Source organism: Nelumbo lutea, chromosome 4 (genome assembly GCF_056320005.1).
Source record: "Nelumbo lutea isolate HS-2025 chromosome 4, American lotus-T2T, whole genome shotgun sequence".
NCBI classification, from domain to species: Eukaryota; Viridiplantae; Streptophyta; class Magnoliopsida; order Proteales; family Nelumbonaceae; genus Nelumbo; species Nelumbo lutea.
In genome coordinates, this window is record NC_142687.1 from 71,285,961 (window position 1) to 71,306,833 (window position 20,873).

General features: G+C 41.7%; 1 protein-coding gene across 1 annotated transcript in view; it reads right to left on the reverse strand.

Annotated features, from left to right (window-relative positions):
* Positions 1-1,139: 1,139 nt before the first annotated feature.
* The window catches only part of LOC148861036 (uncharacterized), a 33,561-nt gene continuing 13,827 nt past the window's right edge, over positions 1,140-20,873 (reverse strand). The window contains exons 3-6 of the mRNA XM_088985003.1: positions 3,299-3,562; positions 3,124-3,214; positions 2,555-2,718; positions 1,140-1,619 (exon numbers count right to left, since the gene is read on the reverse strand). Of these exons, the coding sequence (XP_088841129.1) occupies positions 1,140-1,619; positions 2,555-2,718; positions 3,124-3,214; positions 3,299-3,562 (999 nt within the window). The remainder of the gene's footprint in view (positions 1,620-2,554; positions 2,719-3,123; positions 3,215-3,298; positions 3,563-20,873) is intronic.

The following is a 20,873-nucleotide window of genomic DNA, read 5'->3' on the forward strand; positions in this document are numbered from 1 at the left end:
TCTATGTTCAATTTTGACCGGCAAGTGGCAAGATTTGCCAAAAATCAACCTATAAGGGGGCATTCCTACTGGTGTTTTGTATGCTGTTCTATATGCCCAAAGTGCGTCATCTAGATGTAGGCTCCAATGATTTCTTCTTGGATTCATCGTCTTCTCTAGAATGGACTTTACCTCTCTATTGGAAATTTCAGCTTGTCTGTTAGTCTGGGGGTGATAAGGAGTGGTGATTCGGTGATGCACCCCATACTTCCTTAGCAAGACTTCAATGGTTCTATTGCAAAGTGGGTCCCTTGATCACTTATGATGGCTCGAGGAATGCCAAACCTACTGAAAATGTTAGATTTGATAAACCCTACAACACACTTAGAATCATCAGTCCTGGTGGCCTTTCCTTCCACCCATTTTGAGACATAATCTACTGCCAAAAGTATATAAGCAAAACTACAAGAGGGAGGAAAGAGTCCCATGAAATCAATACCCCAAACATCAAAGATTTCACAGACAAGAATGGGGGTTTGGGGCCTCTCATTCCTGCGAGATAATGCACCTGTTTGCTGGCATCTTTCACAATTTTTACAAAACAAGTATGCATCTCTAAAAAGGGTTGCCCAATACAGCCCACTATCTAAAACCTTTTGAGCAGTTCTCTTTGGCCCAAAATGACCACCACAAGCATAGTTATGACAAAAGCTTAAAATCGACATATGCTCATTCTCAAGAACACACCTCCTAATTACTTGATCAGAGTAGAATTCCCATAGATAGGGTTCATCCCATACATACTATTTTGCCTCATACTTGATTTTATTCTTCATGGACTTACTAAGGTAATTTGGAAAAATTCCGATAACCAAGTTGTTTACAATATCAGCATACCAAGGGACCATACCTTTTATGTGAAACAATTGCTCATCAGGAAACAACTTAGAGATGGGTAAGGAGTCCTCATCTTTCACCAACCTACTTAGATGATCCGCCACCAAGTTTTCAGCTCCCCTTCGATCCTTAACCTCTAAATCAAACTCTTGGACCAAGAGTCTCCACCTTATTAGCCTCAGTTTTGACTCCTTCTTCGCTAGCAGGTGTTTCAAAGATGCATGATCAGAAAATACAATTACTTTAGAGCCAAGCAAATATGATCAAAATTTATCTAAAGAAAACACAATTGCTAATAGCTCCTTTTCAGTAGTTGTGTAGTTGCACTGTGTAGCATTCAATATTTTTGAAGCATAGTAGATGGCGTGGCTCCTCCCATCAACTTGTTGACCTAAAATAGCTCCTACTACATAGTTGCTTGCATCGCTCTTGATCCCAAAGGGCAAGTTCCAATCAGGTGGTTGAATAATGGGTGCAATTGTTAATAGTTTCTTGAGCTTGTCAAATGCTTCCTTGCACTCATCACCGAAATCGAAAGGCACATCCTTCTGAAGCAAGTTGGACAATGGCAGGGCAATTTTTGAAAAGTCTCTGATGAACCTACGATAGAAACCTACATGTCCAAGAAAGTAACCAACTTCCCTAACATTTGTTGGGTAAGGTAAGCTCACAATTAAAGCAATCTTGGCCTTGTCGACCTCTATTCCTCTAGCCGAAATAACATGTCCCAACACAATGCCTTCCTTTACCATAAAGTGGCTTTTTTCATAATTCAAAACAAGATTTGTCTCTACACATCAATTCAGAATTTTTCTTAAATTATTTAAGCAATCATCAAATGAATCACCATAAACAGTAAAATCGTCCATGAACACTTCAATGCACTTCTCAATAAAATCAGAAAATATACTTATCATGCATCTTTGAAAAGTGCCTAGAGTATTACACAGACCGAAAGGCATCCGTTTATAAGCAAAGGTACCGAATGGACAAGTGAAAGTTGTTTTCTCTTGGTCCTCCTGGGCAATAACTATCTGATAATATCCTGAGAATCCTTCAAGAAAACAGAAGAAGGCCTTACCTACTAATCTTTCTAGCATTTGATCGATGAAGGGTAAGGGAAAGTGGTCCTTTCGAGTGGCCAAATTAAGTTTTCGAAAATCAATTATCATACGCCAGCCATTTTGTACCCTCAATGGGATTAGTTCATTATTTTGATTTTTTACCATGGTTATCCCAGTTTTCTTGGGTACAACATGTATAGGACTTACCCATTTACTATCCGAAATTGGGTAGATTATCCCTTCATCTAATAACTTAAGTACTTCTTTCATCACTACTTCTTTCATTACCGGGTTGATTTTTTTTGTGGTTCTCTAACTGGTTTGGTGCCATCTTCCAAAAGGATCCTATGCATGCAAATCGAGGGGCTGATCCCCTTTATGTCGGTTAAGGTCCAACCAATCACTGCCTTATGTTCCCTTAGGACTTTGATGAGCCACTCCTCTTGTTCTTCGGTCAACCCTTTCGCAATGATCACGAGTAGTGTCTCTTTTTCGCCCAAGTATGCATACTTAAGGTGATCAGGTAAGGTCTTTAGTTCCAACTTCAGAGCCTACAAAATAGAAGGCAACAATTTCTTCTGAAAAAATGACGATGGAAGATCAAAATTGATTACCTTTTGTTCTGGCATCGGTTCCGGAGTGTCATAGGGTGTATCGAACTCCTCCTCCCTGTCCAATTGTGCACTGAATTCAAGTTCCTCATCCATGTCCTCCTCTCCAAAAACTTCCTGCACAATCGAATCAATCGTATCAATAGAGCAGATCGAATGGCACTTACCTGGATATTTCATAGAATCAAATATATTAAATTTAGCAATCTCTCCGTCGAACTCGACGGAGAGGGTACCCACGTCCACATCTATTTTGGTCTTGGCCATTTTCAAGGATGGCCTGCCTAATAGAAGTGGGGCCGAACTTGTGACTGTGTCCTCCTCCATCTTCAGGATGTAAAAATCGGTTAGAAAAATTAAATCATTAACCTGCACCAACACATCCTCAACAATCCCTTCCAGGTAGGCATTAGAACGATCAACTAGCTGAATAACAACCCTAGCTTCCTTCAAGGGACCTAATCTCAAGGCACAGTAAATCGAGTATGGCATGACATTGATGGATGCACCTAGGTCTAGCATGGCACGTTCGATTTGCTTATTTCCAATCACACACGGTAAGGTGAACATACCTGGATCAGCACATTTTTCTGGCAAAGTCCTCTTGATGATAGCTGAAACGTTTTCTCCAACCCTTACCTTCTCATCGATTCGCAGCCTCCTCTTGTTAGTGCACAATTCTTTTAGAAACTTTGAATACTTTAGGATCTATTTTATAGCATCTAACAAGGGGATGTTGATTTCCACCATCCTGAAGGTTTCTAAGAATTCCTGCTCATATTCCTCCTTCTTAGACTTTTCCAATCTACTAGGAAAAGGTGGTACAATGGCATTAGTAATCTTAGGGAGAGGGGGATTGGATATTACCTCAATGGGGTCCTCGTTTGAACCTTGTCTCTCCTCTTCCTTATCTCCTTTATCTGCCTTCGTTGGTGAGGTAGGTTGGGGCTGCAACTCCTTCACGCTTCTCAACACCACTGCACTTGCATCTTCCTTGGGGATGACTACTATCTGTGATGGTATTTTCCCGGAGTTCTATGCCTCCAATTTGCTAATGGAAGTAGCAAGTTGGCTGATTTGGTTCCCCAAGTTCTGGATGTTGGCTCTTGTTTCCTACTAAAATTGCTGAATGTTAGTAGCTAGAGCCTTAACTATTTCATCTAATGACATACCTAAACTTGAGGGTTGGCCTTGTGCTATGATAGGTGCTGAAAATTGGGGCTGTCTATTGAAAGCTTGGGGCAGATATCTTTGTGGTCATCTTTGATTTCTGTAGCTCAAATTTGGATGATCCCTCCACCCCGGATTGTAGTAATTGGAGTGGGGGTCATACTTGCATTGAGGCTGGCCCAGAAATCCTCCTACGACACAAACTTGCTGCATCGATCCATCCTGCAGTGATGGACACATATCCGTAGGATGCCCAGGGATCGAATAGACACCACATACTCTAGTTGTTTGCAATGGCCCTGCAGCCAATTGTCTTACCAAAGTAGTTAAATCTGAAATTTGATTTTCTAAATTAACATGGCTTACCTCATTAACACGCCTAGTAGTGCCATCTGTTCTTGCTCCAAACAGTTATGAACTTTCGGCCATGTTGAAAATCAATTTCCTAGCTACATCTACCATACTTCGGGTGTTTTATTTACCAAGTCTCCTCCACTAGCTACAGCTACCATACTTCTATCCATAGATTGGAGTCCTTCATAAAAGTATTGGATCAAGAGTTGTTTGGGTATTTGGTGGTGTGAACAGCTAGCAACAAGTTATTTAAATCTTTCCCAATATTCGTATAGTGTCTCACCACCAAACTGCCGAACTCCACATATTTCTTTCCCAATGTTTTCAGCTCGGGATGCAAGAAAATATTCATCTAAAAATATTCTATTCATCTCAACCCATGTGCATATTGAACCTGGAGGAAGAATATATAACCAATCCTTTGCTTTATCTTGTAATGTAAATGGAAAAGCTATTAATTTTACCTGGTCCTCGGTCATACCCTGTGGTTTCATGCTTGAACAGACAACATGGAATTCCTTGAGATGTTTGTGAGGGTCCTCACCTGGAAAGCCATGAAAAATAGGAAGTAATTGAATCAAACCAGATTTTAGTTCATGATTGGTGCAACCAACTCCCTTAGCATTCTCTCTCTATCAGCCATCCTTTCTTCCTCTTCAAAGATGGGTTGATCACAAGTTGGTAGGTCAAATTCAGAATTCACCCTTTTAGGTGAATGGTCCTTCCTTTGCTTCACCTCCTTCCTTAAACGATGGGTAATCTTCTCAATTTCGGGATTGTACTCGAATTCACCTCGTTGAGAATCACAAGTCATAAAACAAAAAAGGTTAATACAAATAGAAGGTAACAAGCTAAGAAATTAAAGTAGCACCCCGGCAACAACGCCAAAATTTTGACGGGTTGTCGAAGGCCTCAAAATTAATGCAAGTCCCACAATAAAAATCTTATAGTAATAGTGGTACTAGGTCAAATCCCACACGGAGCTAAACAATAATCTCTCAACCGAATGAATAATATAACTCAGTGGGAGAATTAAATAACTAAAATTTAAAAGAACAAGAAAACAACATCAAATTCAACCAACAAGATGTAATTGAAGGGATAGGAAATCCATCACATGGACGCCAAAAGGTTGCGGAATAAGTGGGGTGAATTTCAAATATTTTTCTCTCCCTTCAACTGGGAATCAAATTCCCTATTTAGAAAATCATATTTTCAATGATCATTCTTGAACCATAAACCAAACCAGATCTGAACCAAAAGGAGTAGGGAGAGATAATACCTGATACAGAGAAACAATATCTCTCAATGGAGGTGTTCAAGCCCAAGGAAGGATCCAAAATTTGCTCCCACTGAAGATGGCGCAGTGCAGGGTGGAGCAGAATCAGCAGTGTTCTTCCAAAAGAATTTGATCCTTCTCAAGAATCACCTGGACGGCTTGTGAATACAACTCCCACCAATCTTTTCTCCAAAAGATAGGAACCAAGATCCAATCTTGATTTCTCCCAAGCAATGGAGATCGAACTGCTGTAGGCGGCGGCTGCAGGAAGGAGGCGGCTAGAGAGAATTTGTAGGGTGCAGAATTCTCACTTCTATGAACTCAGCTCTGAAGACAAGACTGTTGCTGGTGATTGTGTGTCTAAAGGCTGCCGCCCCCTCTTCCTTTTATAGACTTAAAGGGATCAGCTCCTAATCCCATTAGGAGTTGCTAACCCAAATCATATCTGGATTAGAAGTCCCTTTATGATAAGGGATAATCCTTATCTTATCTGCAGATTAGATCAGCAAGCTCCTAATCTAATTAGGAAGTTTTCAGATCTAAATCCCATTTAGATCTTGGACTCTCTGAGTGGATAGGGTGTGGGCCCAATCCTATCAGCGGATCTTATCTCAGAATTCGCCCCTTAAAGACTAATCAAATTAGTCTAGTTTCAAATGGGCTTAAGGCCGATTTAGGGTTATGTATTCATTTAGCCTTCCAAACTGCTACCCAGTGGGGCTTCCTTGTATGGCGTGGAACCCAAACATTGATCTACACATCAGCCACATGGGTTCAGCCTACCTTTCCACGTGTTTCTCAAACACTTGCACTTAGGTCCAATCAGGTACTAGCCGAAGTCCCATGCTTTCCACGTGTTTCTCAAACACTTTCTTTGCTAGTGGCTTTGTCAATGGGTCTGCTACATTTTCCACTGATGCTACCTTCTGAATCAGGACGTCCCCTCTACGAACAATCTCCCTCAGTACATGGTACTTCCTCTTGATGTGCTTCAACTTCGAGTGGGCTCGTGGCTCCTTAGCCAGAGCAATAGCTCCATTGTTGTCACACAACAATGGGATGGGTGATGTGCTGGATGGAACTACTCCCAACTCGTGAATGAACTTCTTCATCCACACGGCTTCTTTGGCAGCCTCATTTGCGGCAATGTACTCGGCCTCGGTCGTGGAGTCTGTAGTGGACCCCTATTTGCTGCTTTTCCAGCAAACAACACACGATCCTATCGTGAAAACATATCCAGATGTAGACTTTCTATCATCTGGATCCGACCAAAAATTGGCATCTGTATACCCTTGGATCTGTAGTGAGCTACCATCGAATACTAGACAAAACTTTTTTGTCCTTCGAAGGTACTTAAGTATGTTTTTCACAGCAGTCTAGTGCTCCTGCCCTAGGTTGGCCTGAAATCTGCTTACTACACTCACTGCTTGAGCAATGTCAGGATAAGTGCACAGCATGGCATACATGATGATCCCTACGATAGAGGCATAGGGAACGTCTTTCATGCCATCAATCTCCTCATAAGTCTTGGGAGACATCTTCTTGGAGAGAGTGACTCCATGCTTGAAAGGAACATTTCCTTTCTTGGAGTTTTCCATGCTATATCTTTTGACTATTTTATCAATGTAGGCAGATTGGGATAATCCTATTATCCGCTTCGATCTATCTCTATAGAGTCGAAGACCCAGTATATAGGAGGCTTCTCCAAGATCTTTCATGGAGAATTACTATGAAAGCCATACTTTCACCATAGTCAACATTCCTACATCATTCCCAATGAGTAGAATGTCATCTACATACAGAACCAAGAAGGTAACCTTATCTCCACTGTACTTCCTATAAACACAGGGTTCATCCGGATTCTGGTCGAAGTCAAATGATTTGACAGCAGAGTCAAAACGGATGTTCCAACTTCTAGAATCTTGCTTAAGTCCATAAATGGATCTATTATGTTTATATACCATGTTTTCTTGACCGGCAGCTATGAAGCCTTGCAACTGTTGCATATAGATATCTTCAGTAAGATCTCCATTCAGGATTGTAGTTTTGACAATCATTTGCCAAATCTCATAATCATGGTATGCTGCTACAGCTAGCAGGATCCTAATGGATTTAAGCAAGGCCATAGGCGAAAAGGTTTCCTCATAATCGATGCCCTCTTTCTGAGTGTACCCTTTCGCCACCAGATGAGATTTGAAGGTCTCAACCCTACCATCGGGGCCCTTCTTCCTCTTGTAAATCCATTTGCAACCGATTGCTTTTACCCTAGATGACGGATCTACTAGAGTCCAGACTCCATTGGTCTCCATTGAGTCCATCTCTGCTCTCATGGCTTTCACCCACTTTTGGGAATCTATATCCAACAAAGTTTTTGCGTAAGTCACGGGATCCTCCTCTCTAGTCAAGGTTTCCACTAGGTAACTATCCTGGTCATAACCATAACGAACTGGTGGCCTAGATACCCGAGTGGATCTTGTAGGTTGGTCAATACCTGGAACTTGTGGGACATCTCCCACTGCTCTTGAGCTCTCCTCATCAAGAACAATTTCCTGACGATGGGTGTCCAGGATATAATCAGTCTCCAAGAACTGGGCATTTCAATTGCAGAAGACTTTCTGCTCACTTGGATCATAGAAATGGTAACCTACAGAGCCTTTTGGGTAGCCTACAAATAGCCAATGACTGGTCTTGGATTCCAACTTGTATGCAATCGTTCTTTTAACGTGTGCTGGACAACCCCAAATCGTCAAGTGTCTAACACTTGGTTTCTTTACAGTCCAAAGTTCATATGGAGTGTTTGGAACCGATTTGGTTGGAACCCAATTCAGCACGTAGATCACAATCTCTATTGCATAACCCCAAAAGGATGTGGGTAACTCTGAGTGTATGAGAAGTGACCAGACCATATCCAATAAGGTCCTATTCCTCCTCTCTGAAACACCGTTAAGTTGTGGTGTAGCAGGAGGAGATAATTGTGATACTATCTCATTGTCCTTTAAGTAGTCCCTGAACTTGTCAGAGAGATACTCGCCACCTCGATCAGATCGAAGGGCTTTAATTTCTCTCCCCAACTGTTTCTCGAGCTCTTGTCTAAACTCTTTAAACTTTTCAAAGGATTTAGACTTGTGTCTCATTAGGTACGCGTAATCATATCATCAGAAATCATCTGTGAAGGTGATGAAATACACCTGTTGATTCCGTGTCCTAACACTTAAGGGACCACATACATCAGTATGTATTAGGTCAAGTGTGCTTGTACGTCTTTCAGGCTTATCGTCAAATGGCCATTTTGTCATCTTGCCTTGTAGGCAAGGCTCACAGGTGGGAAGATCTTCTACAGTTAGAAAATCCAAAGGACCATCCTTTACCAACCTTGTGATTCGGTCAACACCGATGTGGCCAAGTTGGTAGTGCCTCAGACACATGGGATTAACTGTATCACGGGCTCTCTTCTTGGGTATTTCAGCCGACGTAGTTTCGGTCATGTTAATTTCTAGAGAAGGATGTAGAACATAGAGACCGTTCTCCAGTTCCCCGTATGCGATGAATCTGTTATTTCTTTTAATAGTAATCGTATTATTTAAGAAGACAGAATAACCATCTACACATAGTTTTGAAACAGAAATCAAATTTCTTCTTAAGTTTTGTACATAAAGACAATCTTTGAGTATAATTTTTCCTTCTCTAAAATTTAACTCCAGGGTTCCTATTGCTGCGGCTGCAACAGTTGCAGTAGTCCCCAAGTAGAGAGTGACTTCTCCTTCACTCAGCCTTCTGCTTACCTTGAACCCTTGCAGTGAGTTACACGCATGAGTTGAAGCCCCAAAATCAATACACAAGGATGCAGAAACTACCAATAAATTGGTTTCTATAACACAAGTTTCGAATTTACCTTTCTTGGATTCCAGGTAGGCAGGACAATTCTGTTTCTAGTGGCCGGTCTTCTTGCAGAAGTGACATGCATCTGATGCTTTGTCTTTCTTCTGCCTTTTTCCCTTGGTGGCTTTCTTCTGAGGCTTCTTTGCCTTCCTCTTTCTCTTGCCTGTTTTGCTAGCTTCAACAAGCATAGCTACAGGCTCATCCTTTTTAATCAGTTCTTCAGTTCTTTGCAACATATTGTTGAACTCTTGCAAGCTGACATTCGACTTGTTCATGTTATAGTTCATGATGAACGGATTAAAGGAAGTAGGCAAAGAATTAAGGATAGCATCTATCTGGGTTGTGAGGTCCTACCCGAATCCAAGAGCCTCTAGTTCGTTGATGTAACCCATCATGCGAAGACAATGGTCGTGAACTTATTAGCCCTTGGACATTTGAGTGGTTATGAACTATTTCAAGACCTTTTGTCGAGTAGAACGATTCTGCTCTTCATACATCATCCTCAGGCTGTCCAATATGTCCTTGGAAAGTTCAATCTGATTGAACTGCCTCTGTATTGGGTTGTCCAAGGAGGCAATGATGTAACACTGGGCTAGGGAGTTTTTCTCCTTCCATTCTTGATAGTCTCTCCTTCGGGCTTCAGAAGCCCTGTTACCCGGACACTCCAGGGTAGGATTCTTTGCCACATTGTCCAGCTTTTTTGAAGCTAGGACCAGCATAAGATTCCTATACCAGTCGGCGTAGTTTGGGCCCTTAAGCTTGTTGTCATCAAGAAGCTTTGTAAAAGATCAGTTTGCCAGTTTTTGATAAAAGAGCAAACATCAGTCAACAACCTAATTTGGTTCATGTTCATTTCACAGATATGGCTTTCAATCTACGATCTATTTCCATTTATTCATCTCGAGATTTCCCTCCTTTCTCAGTGACAGAGACTATGGGTTGTCTCTAGAAATGTGGGAAATCACATAGGGTGCATGGAGCCAACTGTTTCAGCTGCATAACCCCACCACCTTTCTGTGAAGGATCATATCCACTCATCATATGAGTTTTCCCTTTGGCCTCTGTCAGACAAGGTTCAAAGCCATTTTTAGGTAAACCTTTCTATCTAGTGAGTGCTTACCCATCATATTTGTGAATGCCAAGGTACCGTGAGAGAGATCCCATTTTCCGGTGAAGCCCCTCCCACATCGGTCTATGATGCTCCTAACATCTTATGAAACATTCAGACAAGCCCAACAGCAAATGGATAGCCCATTTTCTGGTGTGTTTCCTCATTACTGAAGGACCCATCCTCATGCTAATGATGGAAGGCCTTTAGAGAATTCATCATATGAATCTCCCTATCACTTGCACTCATATTAGCTGGAGGGAACAAATAATTATGCCCTAGTTTGATTTAGGTCAAACCAAAGTGGCTCCCACTGACTTTCATAAACCCAGATTTCAATGGGCCTTAAATCGGCTTGGGTTCCACACGTAACCTCTTAATGAGATGTGGGGCCCACCATTCAGGGAGGTCATCCAATGACCAAAAGGGACACCATGGCAATGATGTGCATTCAGTCATGGTGTGCACATGGCTGAATGCACATCATTGCCATGGTGTCCCTTTTGGTCATTGGATGACCTCCCTCAATGGTGGGCCCCACATCTCATTAAGAGGTCACGTGCAGAACCCTAGCCGATTTAAGGCCCACCAAAATCTGGGTTTATGAAAGTCAGTGGGAGCCACTTTGGTTTCACCTAAATCAAACTAAGGCGTAATTTTGTTCCCTCCAACTAATATGAAGGCATGTGATAGGGAGATTTATATGATGAACTCTCTAAAGGCCTTCCATCATTAGCATGAGGATGGGTCCTTCAGTAATGAGGAAACGCACCAGAAAATGGGCTATCCATTTGCTGTTGGGCTTGTCTGAATGTTTCATAAGATGATAGGGGCGTCAGAGACCGATGTGGGAGGGGCTTCACTAGAAAATGGGAACTCTCTCACAGTACCTTGGCGTTCACAAATATGATGGATAAGCACTCACTAGACAGAAAGGTTTACTTGAAAATGACTCTAAACCTTGTCTGACAGAGGCCAAAGGGAAAACTCATATGATGAGTGGATATGATCCTTCACAGAAAGGTGGTGGGGTTATGCAGCTGAAACAGTTGGTTCCACGCACCCTATGTGATTTTCCACATTTCCAGAGACAACCCATAGTCTCCGTCACTGAGAAAGGAGGGAAATCTCAGAGATTAATAAATGGAAATGGATCGTAGATCCATATCTATGAAATGAACATGAATCAAATTAGGTTATGAACTGATGTTTGCTCTTTTATTAGAAAATGGCAAACGGATCTTTTGCAAAGCTTCTTGATGACAACAAGCTTAAGGGCCCAAACTACGCCGACTGGTACAAGAACCTTATGCTAGTCCTAGCTTCAGAAAAGCTGGACAAAGTGGCAAAGAATCCTACCCTGGAGCATCTGGGAGATAGGGCTTCTGAGGCCCGAATGATAGACTATCAGGAATGGGAGGAGAAAAACTTCCTAGCCCGGTGTTACATCATCGCTTCCCTGGACAACCCAATACAGAGGCAGTTCGATCAGATCAAACTTGCCAAGTACATATTGGACAGCCTAAGGACGATGTATGATGAGCAGAATCGTTCTACTCGGCAAAAGGTCTTGAAGCAGTTCATGACCACTCAAATGTCCAAGGGCCAATAAGTTCTCGACCATTGTCTTCGGATGATGGGTTACACCAACGAACTGGAGGCTCTTGGATCCGGGCTAGACCTCACAACCCAGATAGATGCTATCCTTAATTCATTGCCTCCTTCCTTTAATCCGTTCATCATGAACTATAACATGAACAAGCTGAATGTCAGCTTGCAAGAGCTCAGCAATATGTTGCAAAGAGCTGAAGAACTGATTAAAAAGGATGAGCCTGTAGCTATGCTTGTTGAAACTAGCAAAAAGGGCAAGAGAAAGAGGAAGGCAAAGGAGCCTCAGAAGAAAGCCACCAAGGGAAAAAGGCAGAAGAAAGACAAAGCATTAGATGCATGTCACTTCTGCAAGAAGACCGGCCACTAGAAACGGAATTGTCCTGCCTACCTGGAATCCAAGAAAGCTAATTTCGAAACTTGTATTATAGAAACCAATTTATTGGTAGCTTCTGCGTCCTGGTGTATTGACTCCGGGGTTTCAACTCATGCGTGTAACTCACTACAGGGGTTCAAGGTAAGCAGAAGGCTGAGTGAAGGAGAAGTCACTCTCTACTTGGGGACTATTGCAACTGTTGCAGCCGCGGCAATAGGAACCGTGGACTTAAATTTTAGAGAAGGAAAAATTATACTCAAAGATTGTCTTTATGTACAAAACTTAAGAAGAAATTTGATTTCTGTTTCAAAACTGTGTGCAGATGGTTATTCTGTCTTCTTTAGTAATACGATTACTATTAAAAGAAATAATAGATTCATCGCATACGGGGAACTGGAGAATGGTCTCTATGTTCTACATCCTTCTCTAGAAACTAACATGACCGAAACTACGTCGGCTGAAATACCCAAGAAGAGAGCCCGTGATACATTTAATCCCACGTGTCTGTGGCACTACCGACTTGGCCACATCGGTGTTGACCGAATCACAAGGTTGGTAAAGGATGGTCCTTTGGATTTTCTAACTGTAGAAGATCTTCCCACCTGTGAGCCTTGCCTACAAGGAAAGATGACAAAAATGGCCATTTGACGATAAGCCTGAAAGATGTATAGGCACACTTGACCTAATACATATTGATGTATGTGGTCCCCTAAGTGTTAGGACACGGAATCAACATGTGTATTTCATCACCTTCACAGATGATTTCTCACGATATGGTTACGTGTACCTAATGAGACACAAGTCTAAATACTTTGAAAAGTTCAAAGAGTTTAGACAAGAGGTCGAGAAACAGTTGGGGAGAGAAATTAAAGCCCTTCGATCTGATCGAGGTGGCGAGTATCTCTCTGACGAGTTCGGGGACTACTTAAAGGACAATGGGATAGTATCACAATTAGTTCCACCTGCTACACCACAACTTAATGGTGTTTCAGAGAGGAGGAATAGGACCTTATTGGATATGGTCTGGTCACTTCTCATACACTCAGAGTTACCCACATCCTTTTGGGGTTACGCATTAGAGACTGCGATCTACGTGCTGAATCGGGTTCCAACCAAATCGGTTCCGAACACTCCATATGAACTTTGGATCGGAAAGAAACCAAGTGTCAGACACTTGAAGATTTGGGGTTGTCCAGCACACGTTAAAAGAACGAGTACGGACAAATTGGAATCAAAGACCAGCCGTTGCCTATTTGTAGGCTTCCCAAAAGGCTCTGTAGGTTACCTTTTCTATGACCCAAGTGACCAGAAAGTGTTCTGCTATCGAAATGCTCAGTTCTTGGAGACCAATTATATCCTGGACACCCATCGTCATGAAATTGTTCTTGATGAGGAGAGCTCAGGAGCAGTGGGAGATGTCCCACAAGCTCCAGGTAGTGACCAACCTAGAAGATCCACTCGGGTATCCAGGCCACCAGTCTGTTATGGTTATGACCAGGATAGTTACCTAGTAAAAACCTTGACTAGTGAGGAGGATCTCATGACTTACGCGGAAGCTATGTTGGACATAGATTCCCAGAAGTGGGTGGAGGCCATGAGAGCAAAGATGGACTCAATGGAGACCAATGGAGTTTGGACTCTAGTAGATCTGCCCTCCGGGGTAAAAGCAATTGTTTGCAAATGGATTTAAAGAGGAAGAAGGGCCCTGATGGTAGGGTTGAGACCATCAAAGCTCGTTTGGTGTCGAAAGGGTACACTCAGAAAGAGGGCATCGATTATGAGGAAACCTTTTCGCCTGTGGCCATACTTAAATCCATTAGGATCTTGCTATCTGTAGCAGCATACCATGATTATGAGATTTGGCAAATGGATGTCAAAACTGCATTCCTGAATGGTGATCTTACTGAAGATATCTATATGCAGTAGCCGCAAGGCTTCATAGATGCGGGTCAGGAAAACATGGTATGTAAACTTTATAGATCCATTTATGGACTTAAGCAAGTTTCGAGAAGTTGGAACATCCGTCATGACTCTGCCGTCAAATCGTTTGACTTCAAGCAGAATCCAGATGAACCCTGTGTTTAGAGTAAGTACAGTGGAGATAAGGTTACCTTTTTGGCTCTGTATATGGATGACATCCTATTCATTGGGAATGATGTAGGAATGTTGACTACGCTAAAAGTATGGCTTTCGCAGCAATACTCGATGAAAGATCTTGGAGAGGCCTCCTATATACTGGGTGTTCGACTCTATAGAGATAGATCGAAGTGGATAATAGGATTATCCCAATCTGCCTACATTGACAAAATAGTCAAAAGATACAGCATGGAAAACTCCAAGAAAGGAAATGTTCCTTTCAGGAATGGAGTCATTCTCTCCAAGAAGATGTCTCCCAAGACTTCTGAGGAGATTGATGGCATGAAAGACGTTCCCTATGCGCCTGCCGTAGGAAGCATCATGTATGCCATGCTGTGCACTTGCCCTGACATTGCTCAAGTAGTGAGTGTAGTAAGCAGATTTCAAGCCAACCCAGGGCAGGAGAATTGGACTGCTGTGAAAAACATACTTAAGTACCTTCGAAGGACAAAAGAGTTTTGTCTAGTATTCGATGGTAGCTCACTACAAATCTAAGGGTATACAGATGCCGATTTCCAGTTGGATCCAGAAGATAGAAAGTCTACATCTTTATATGTTTTCATGATAGGATCGTGTCTTGTTTTCTGAGTGTCAGCAAACAGGGGTCCTAAGATGCAAATTAATAGTCCACAAACAAAGCCGAGCGCATTGCCGTAAATGAGGCTGCCTTATGAATGAAGGTGTTCATTCCTAATTTTGGAATTCAGCACATCACCCATTCCATTGTTGTATGACAACAATGGACCTACGGGAGGATGATATTAAGAGGTAGCATCGGCAGAGAATGTCGTAGACCCATTGGCTAAGCCAATGACACAGAAAGTGTTTATGAAACACATGGAAAGTCTGGGACTCCGGCTAGTACCTGATTGGACCTAAGTGCAAATGGGAGCTGTTAGATAGTTTTGTATGCCCTTAGCTTCAATCAAAATGATGTACTTTATGTGTTTATTGTAAATGAATAAAAGTGCATATTTGATTCATGTTCCCTTGGTATGTTTCTGTGCAATACCCTTAAACTAGACACTTAATGAGACTCGCGTTAGTTTAGAATGTTCACAGCCAGTGGGTCGGTCTGGGGAGACCTATCCTGACAAGGCTGACACTGTGGTGCCACCAAGTCAGTTGGGGTGACTTGTCTCAGCTACCGGGGTGAGACCCTAGGCACATATAGTGTGGGATTAATTGAATCTTTGAACTGGACCAGATTTCCAGTATTGCCCTGGACCTTGGAGATTGATGGGCAAAACTGGAAAGTTACACCCAACCCCTAGACTCGATTATGATACTGCACTAGGTGTCGGATTGGGTTGTCTTTGATATACCAATCAGTGAGATCCTTAGCGGGGGTCAAAACCTGGGTATGTTGGGACAGTCTAAGAATTCATCTAAGTGGGTGATCATAGTGACAGGATCAGCCCCTTTGTCGGACAAAGGTAATGATCGGGGTGTTAGACGGTTTTTGTATGCCCTTAGCTTCAATCTGATTTGATGTACTTTTATTATTTAGTGGAAATAAATAAAGTGCAAGTTTGATTCATATTGTTAGGTTTAATTCTATGTAAAACCCTAAAACTGGACATTTATAGAGATTCATGTTAGTTTTAAATGTTCACAGCCGTTGGATAAGTCTGGGGAGATTTATCCTGCCAAGGCTGATGCTGGTGTGCCACCAAGTGTTGGAATGGCCTATCTCAGCCATCAGGGTAAGACTCGAGGCACATGCAGTATGGGATTACTTGAATCCTTGAACCGGACCAGATTTCCAGTCTTGCCCTGGACCTTGGAGATAGATGGGCAAAACTGGAAAGTTACACCTGACCCCTAGACTCGATTATGACACTTCATTAGGTGTTGGATCAGGTTGCCTTTGATATGCCAATCAGTGAGATCCTTAGCTGGGATCAAAACCTAGGTATGTTGGGGCAGTTTGAGAATTCATCTGAGTGGGTGATCATAGTGACAGAATCAGCCACTTTGTCGGACAAAGGGTAATGATCGGGAATGCACTCTCTCTGATGGAAACCAAACTGCTGGCAGTTGATTTCAATCGTTGGAATTTTGTTTTGCAAAATTAATATATTTATATATATATATGTACGGTATTAAATTGTTTGCAAATGGTTTTAATTCCCGGGATCCATGTGAGAGGAGAGTGCGGCACTGTTCCTTGTAGCAGAGGGAGAGGTCCTCTCTTGTCGGGCAGTGCTTGATCATTAAGGGCTGAGAGGTTGATGAGACCAAAACGAATCCTAATTTTATCCCCTAATATTCACTCTTTTACATTTATTTAGCACTTAAATGGACTCATTACTCTTGTATTTCGATTCAGGGCAATAAAGAAGGCAATTGGAAGAAAACAGGACAAATCGGGTGATTTTGCACAGTTTCGGCGACAGTCATTAATCTGGGCCTAAATCTCAATTCCGGACACCGAATTGGACAATTCAAGAAGCATTAGAAAGAAGAAAGGAAGGCCCACAACTTTTATGTTTTGGGTTTTGACAGATTCGGCCCGCATCAAGTACGAAAACGAGCCCAAAGTCGGAGCAAGTTCGCAGCCAGGCCCATTTCACAACTTAAGCCCAACTCGCAGAAGTAGCTTGAAGCAGCCCAACTCGAATTCAAGAGTTAAGTGTCCGAATTTCGAATGTAATCTCCAAGGAGAGAGTTTTATCAGATCTAAATTCTTGAATGTAATCCTAGAGAGATAAGAAGATTGAGATTAGAGCATTAAATAAGAGATAGGATAGGATTAATTCAAGATAAGATCAAAACTCCCTAAGGATAAGATGATCTCCTAGAAGGAGTTGGAAAACAGCCCTCTCCTTTGGCTATATAAAGAGGGGGGCGAACCAGCTCTAGAAACCACTCAATCATTCAGCAATCAAGCATCAAGCAACTCAAGAAGATCAGTTCAGCCATGGAGAAGCAAAGCATGGAGATTGCGCAGATCATGAGCAGCTAAGCTTCTTTTTTCTGGTTCAAGGGGAGAGGCTCGATTGTGTCATTGTGAGGTTCTGTAGTTAATTTATTTTCTTGCTTTTTAATTCAAGTATTCATTGGTTCTTGTGCACATTTTTGTTGGATGTTAATGTTAATTAGTCTGACAAACTGAATTAATGTTGATTTTCCTACTGCTATCCATGATTTCGGTGATCCGTAATTGTCACGAATAATGGTACAAGTAGCAATTAGGTTGTTATCTTTTTGGGTCAATTGTTCGTGACACCCTTTGACCAATGTTTTAACATGGTTCAACCTAAAAGAATCGATGGAACAAAATTCAGTAATTGCAGCTATCTCAATTATTGTTATTTTGGTTTAACTGTTTTCGCAAATCTTAATGCTATCATTGTTTAACATGGAACGCTATCGTACCCAGTTGAGTAGTGATAAGTGTTGATCGAATGCTGGGTTTGGTCAACTGAATTAGGAAAACACATGGTTTATTATGGCTATCCTAATAAATCTAAGGTTAAATGCTTGAATTGCAAGAATGCTGAATTGTACCTAGGATCGATGGCCAGTCGATTCAACCCAAACCGTTGAATCAGAATTCGGTAAAACTGATTTTCTCTTGTTTGTTTAGTTTGTTATTTTTTTAATTTTATTTATTTATTTTTCCCACACAATTACTTTACCCATTCGGCTAAGAGATTATTGATTTGCTCCCTGTGGGATTCGACCTAGAACCACTTTTACTGCAAATATTTTATTGTGGGACTAGTACTAATTTTGAGGGCTTCGACAAACCCGTCAGAGGTTAAGTGTAAGACCATTGAGGATAATACCTGATGGGCTAATCTTGCACCTGCTCACAGTCCCTGGGTTTTTATAAGATGGCTTGGCCCAGGGACCACTTAATGTAAGTGTTGGGCCCATAGGGTCCATATGAGGGACTCAAGGGGTTCATTGTGTTTTTCAGTGAATTCTGCTAGGCCTTGTATTAAAGGCTGGGCCGAACCCATGTGGCTGGTGTGTAGATCAATGCTTGGGTCCCACGCCATACAAAGAAGCCCTAATGGGCAGCAGATTGGAAAGTAATTAGACACTGAACACTTAATGGGCTAGAAGCCCATTTCGAGGTGGGCTGATATGATCACCCATCGTTGGGGCGAATCTGAGATTAATGTTAGTAAAAGGATTGGGCCTTTAGCCTTATCCACTCTTGGAGACCAAATTCAAATTAGATTTGAATCTGGTAACCTCCTGATAAGATCAGGAGTAAGCTAACTTTATCTGCAAATAGGATTAAGATTATCCCCTATCCAAATACTGATTTGGATTGGGATAACTCCTAATTAGGAGGATTCTTAATCAAGAAGAAAGGAGGAGAAACCCAAAAAAAGAGAAATATCAGATTTCGAACCACCTTGAAGAGATATAGGATATCTCCTGCGAATTGAGATAGGATCTCATTTCATACTCCAGAAAAAAAAAAAAGGCAGTTCAGCCTTTTCGCCTTTAGATTTCTCCTCCTACCGCCGCCATCTGTTTTTGCAAGTTTAGATCTTTGCAGAAAAAGAAAGTCAAGAAATCTGTTCTTGACATTAGTCTTGCAAAAAAGACTAAAAGGATTCAGTGTTTAGTGTTTCTAGAGGATTCTTGTGAAGGATCCAGTGTGTAGGACGCACCGTGCTGGTTCTGTTCCATCCACAGCTGTGTCAACTTCAGCAGGAACGGATCTTGGAGCATTCTTTGGGCGTGAACACCAACTTTGGGAGATACTGCTTCTCCAGATCAGGTATATTCCTCCCATTTATCTTTTTGGTACAGATCTGGTTTGATTATGGTTCAAGTAGGATCCTTAAATATTGTATTCTAAATTTAGGGAATATGATTCCCAGTGGGGAGAAGGTAGGAAATTTTTGAAATTTGCCCACCCATTCCGCAACCTTTATGGCGTCCATTAGATGGATCCTACCTTTCTTTCAGTGGAATCAGAGCCACAGGTTCGAATCTTGAACCAAAAGAAAGTTAGATCTGACCCTGCGCAGATGGATAGAAGGTGTTCTTTCATGATTTGCGCAGATTGTTTTCTTTATTTCAAGAAACTGTTTCTTGTTAAGGGCGATTGATCTGAAATTAATTTTTATTAAATCCAAAATTTATTTAGAATTGTTCTTTATTTATTTTGATTTAATGGACTGTTCGAACCTGGAGATCGCAGTGCAGATTTGGCGCAGATAGTCTGCGCACCCTTTTTCTTTCTATTTATTTAATTCGGTTTGTAATTTTTTTTATTTTTAGACTGAATGTATAGGATTTGATCAAGAATGTAATTAATAGAAATAGGATTTCTGTTATTTTTCTTGATTAAAGAAGAAGGAAGAAGAAGGCGGCGCTGGAGATTTGCAGTTGGAGAAATCGCTTTCTACGATTTGCAGTTTGTGAAACTGCAACCCTTGTGATTAACCTCTATTTTGCAGGTGGTGTGAACAGTCCATAGTTTGATTTGTGATTGTTTGAAATCAAAATTATTAATTTCAGATCTTTCATGAATTAATTCTTGAATTGAAAATCAGTTTTGGATCCTCTCGGACTAGATTGGACCAAAACTATTTGGACCAAATCTGGGGTTCGATAGGGACTGTTTTTCAGTCTGTATTTCTCACACTTGCTGTTCCAAATCTGATGTTCAATTACAGGGATTAATTCAGCCTACCTGTAAAGCCCAATTTTAAAGGGTTAAAACTGCAAAAGGCCCATTACTGTGAGATAAGCTGTATGGGCCGAACTGCTATATGCAATTCAGCCAATACACCTAGTAGACATTAATTGTTAATGACTTGGATTTCAATGGGCTATTCGATGGGCTTTACAGCAGTTAATTGATTGGATCATTTCCTCCTTTACATGTGATGTTTGGATGTTTGATGTGCTGCGACCATGGGCCATAAGTACTTGGCCCATGAAGACTCGTTAGTGGCTCTTGCGCACACCATGGCTAAATGCACATCATTGCCATGGTGTCCTTCAAGGTCATTGGATGACCCCTCTTTGCTTGGTGGGCCCCACAACCCTGAAAAGGGATGCGCACGGAACCCCTAGCCGATTAAGGCCCACCAGAAATCTGACTTTATGAAAGTCAGTGGGAGCCACTCTGGTTTGACCTAAATTAAAACTAGGGCGTAATTTTGTTCCCTCCAGCAAATATGAATGCATGTGATAGGGAGACCCATATGATGGACTCTCTAAAGGCCTTCCGTCATTAGCACAATGATGGGTCCATCAATAATGAGGAAACGCACCATAAAATTGGGCTATCCATTTGCTGTTGTATCTATTAGAGTGTTTCCTAAGATGATAGGGGCGTCATAGACCGATGTGGGAGGGGCTTCACCAGAAAATGGGAACTCTCTCACGGTACCTTGGCGTAACCTGAATATGATGGGAAAGCACTCACTGG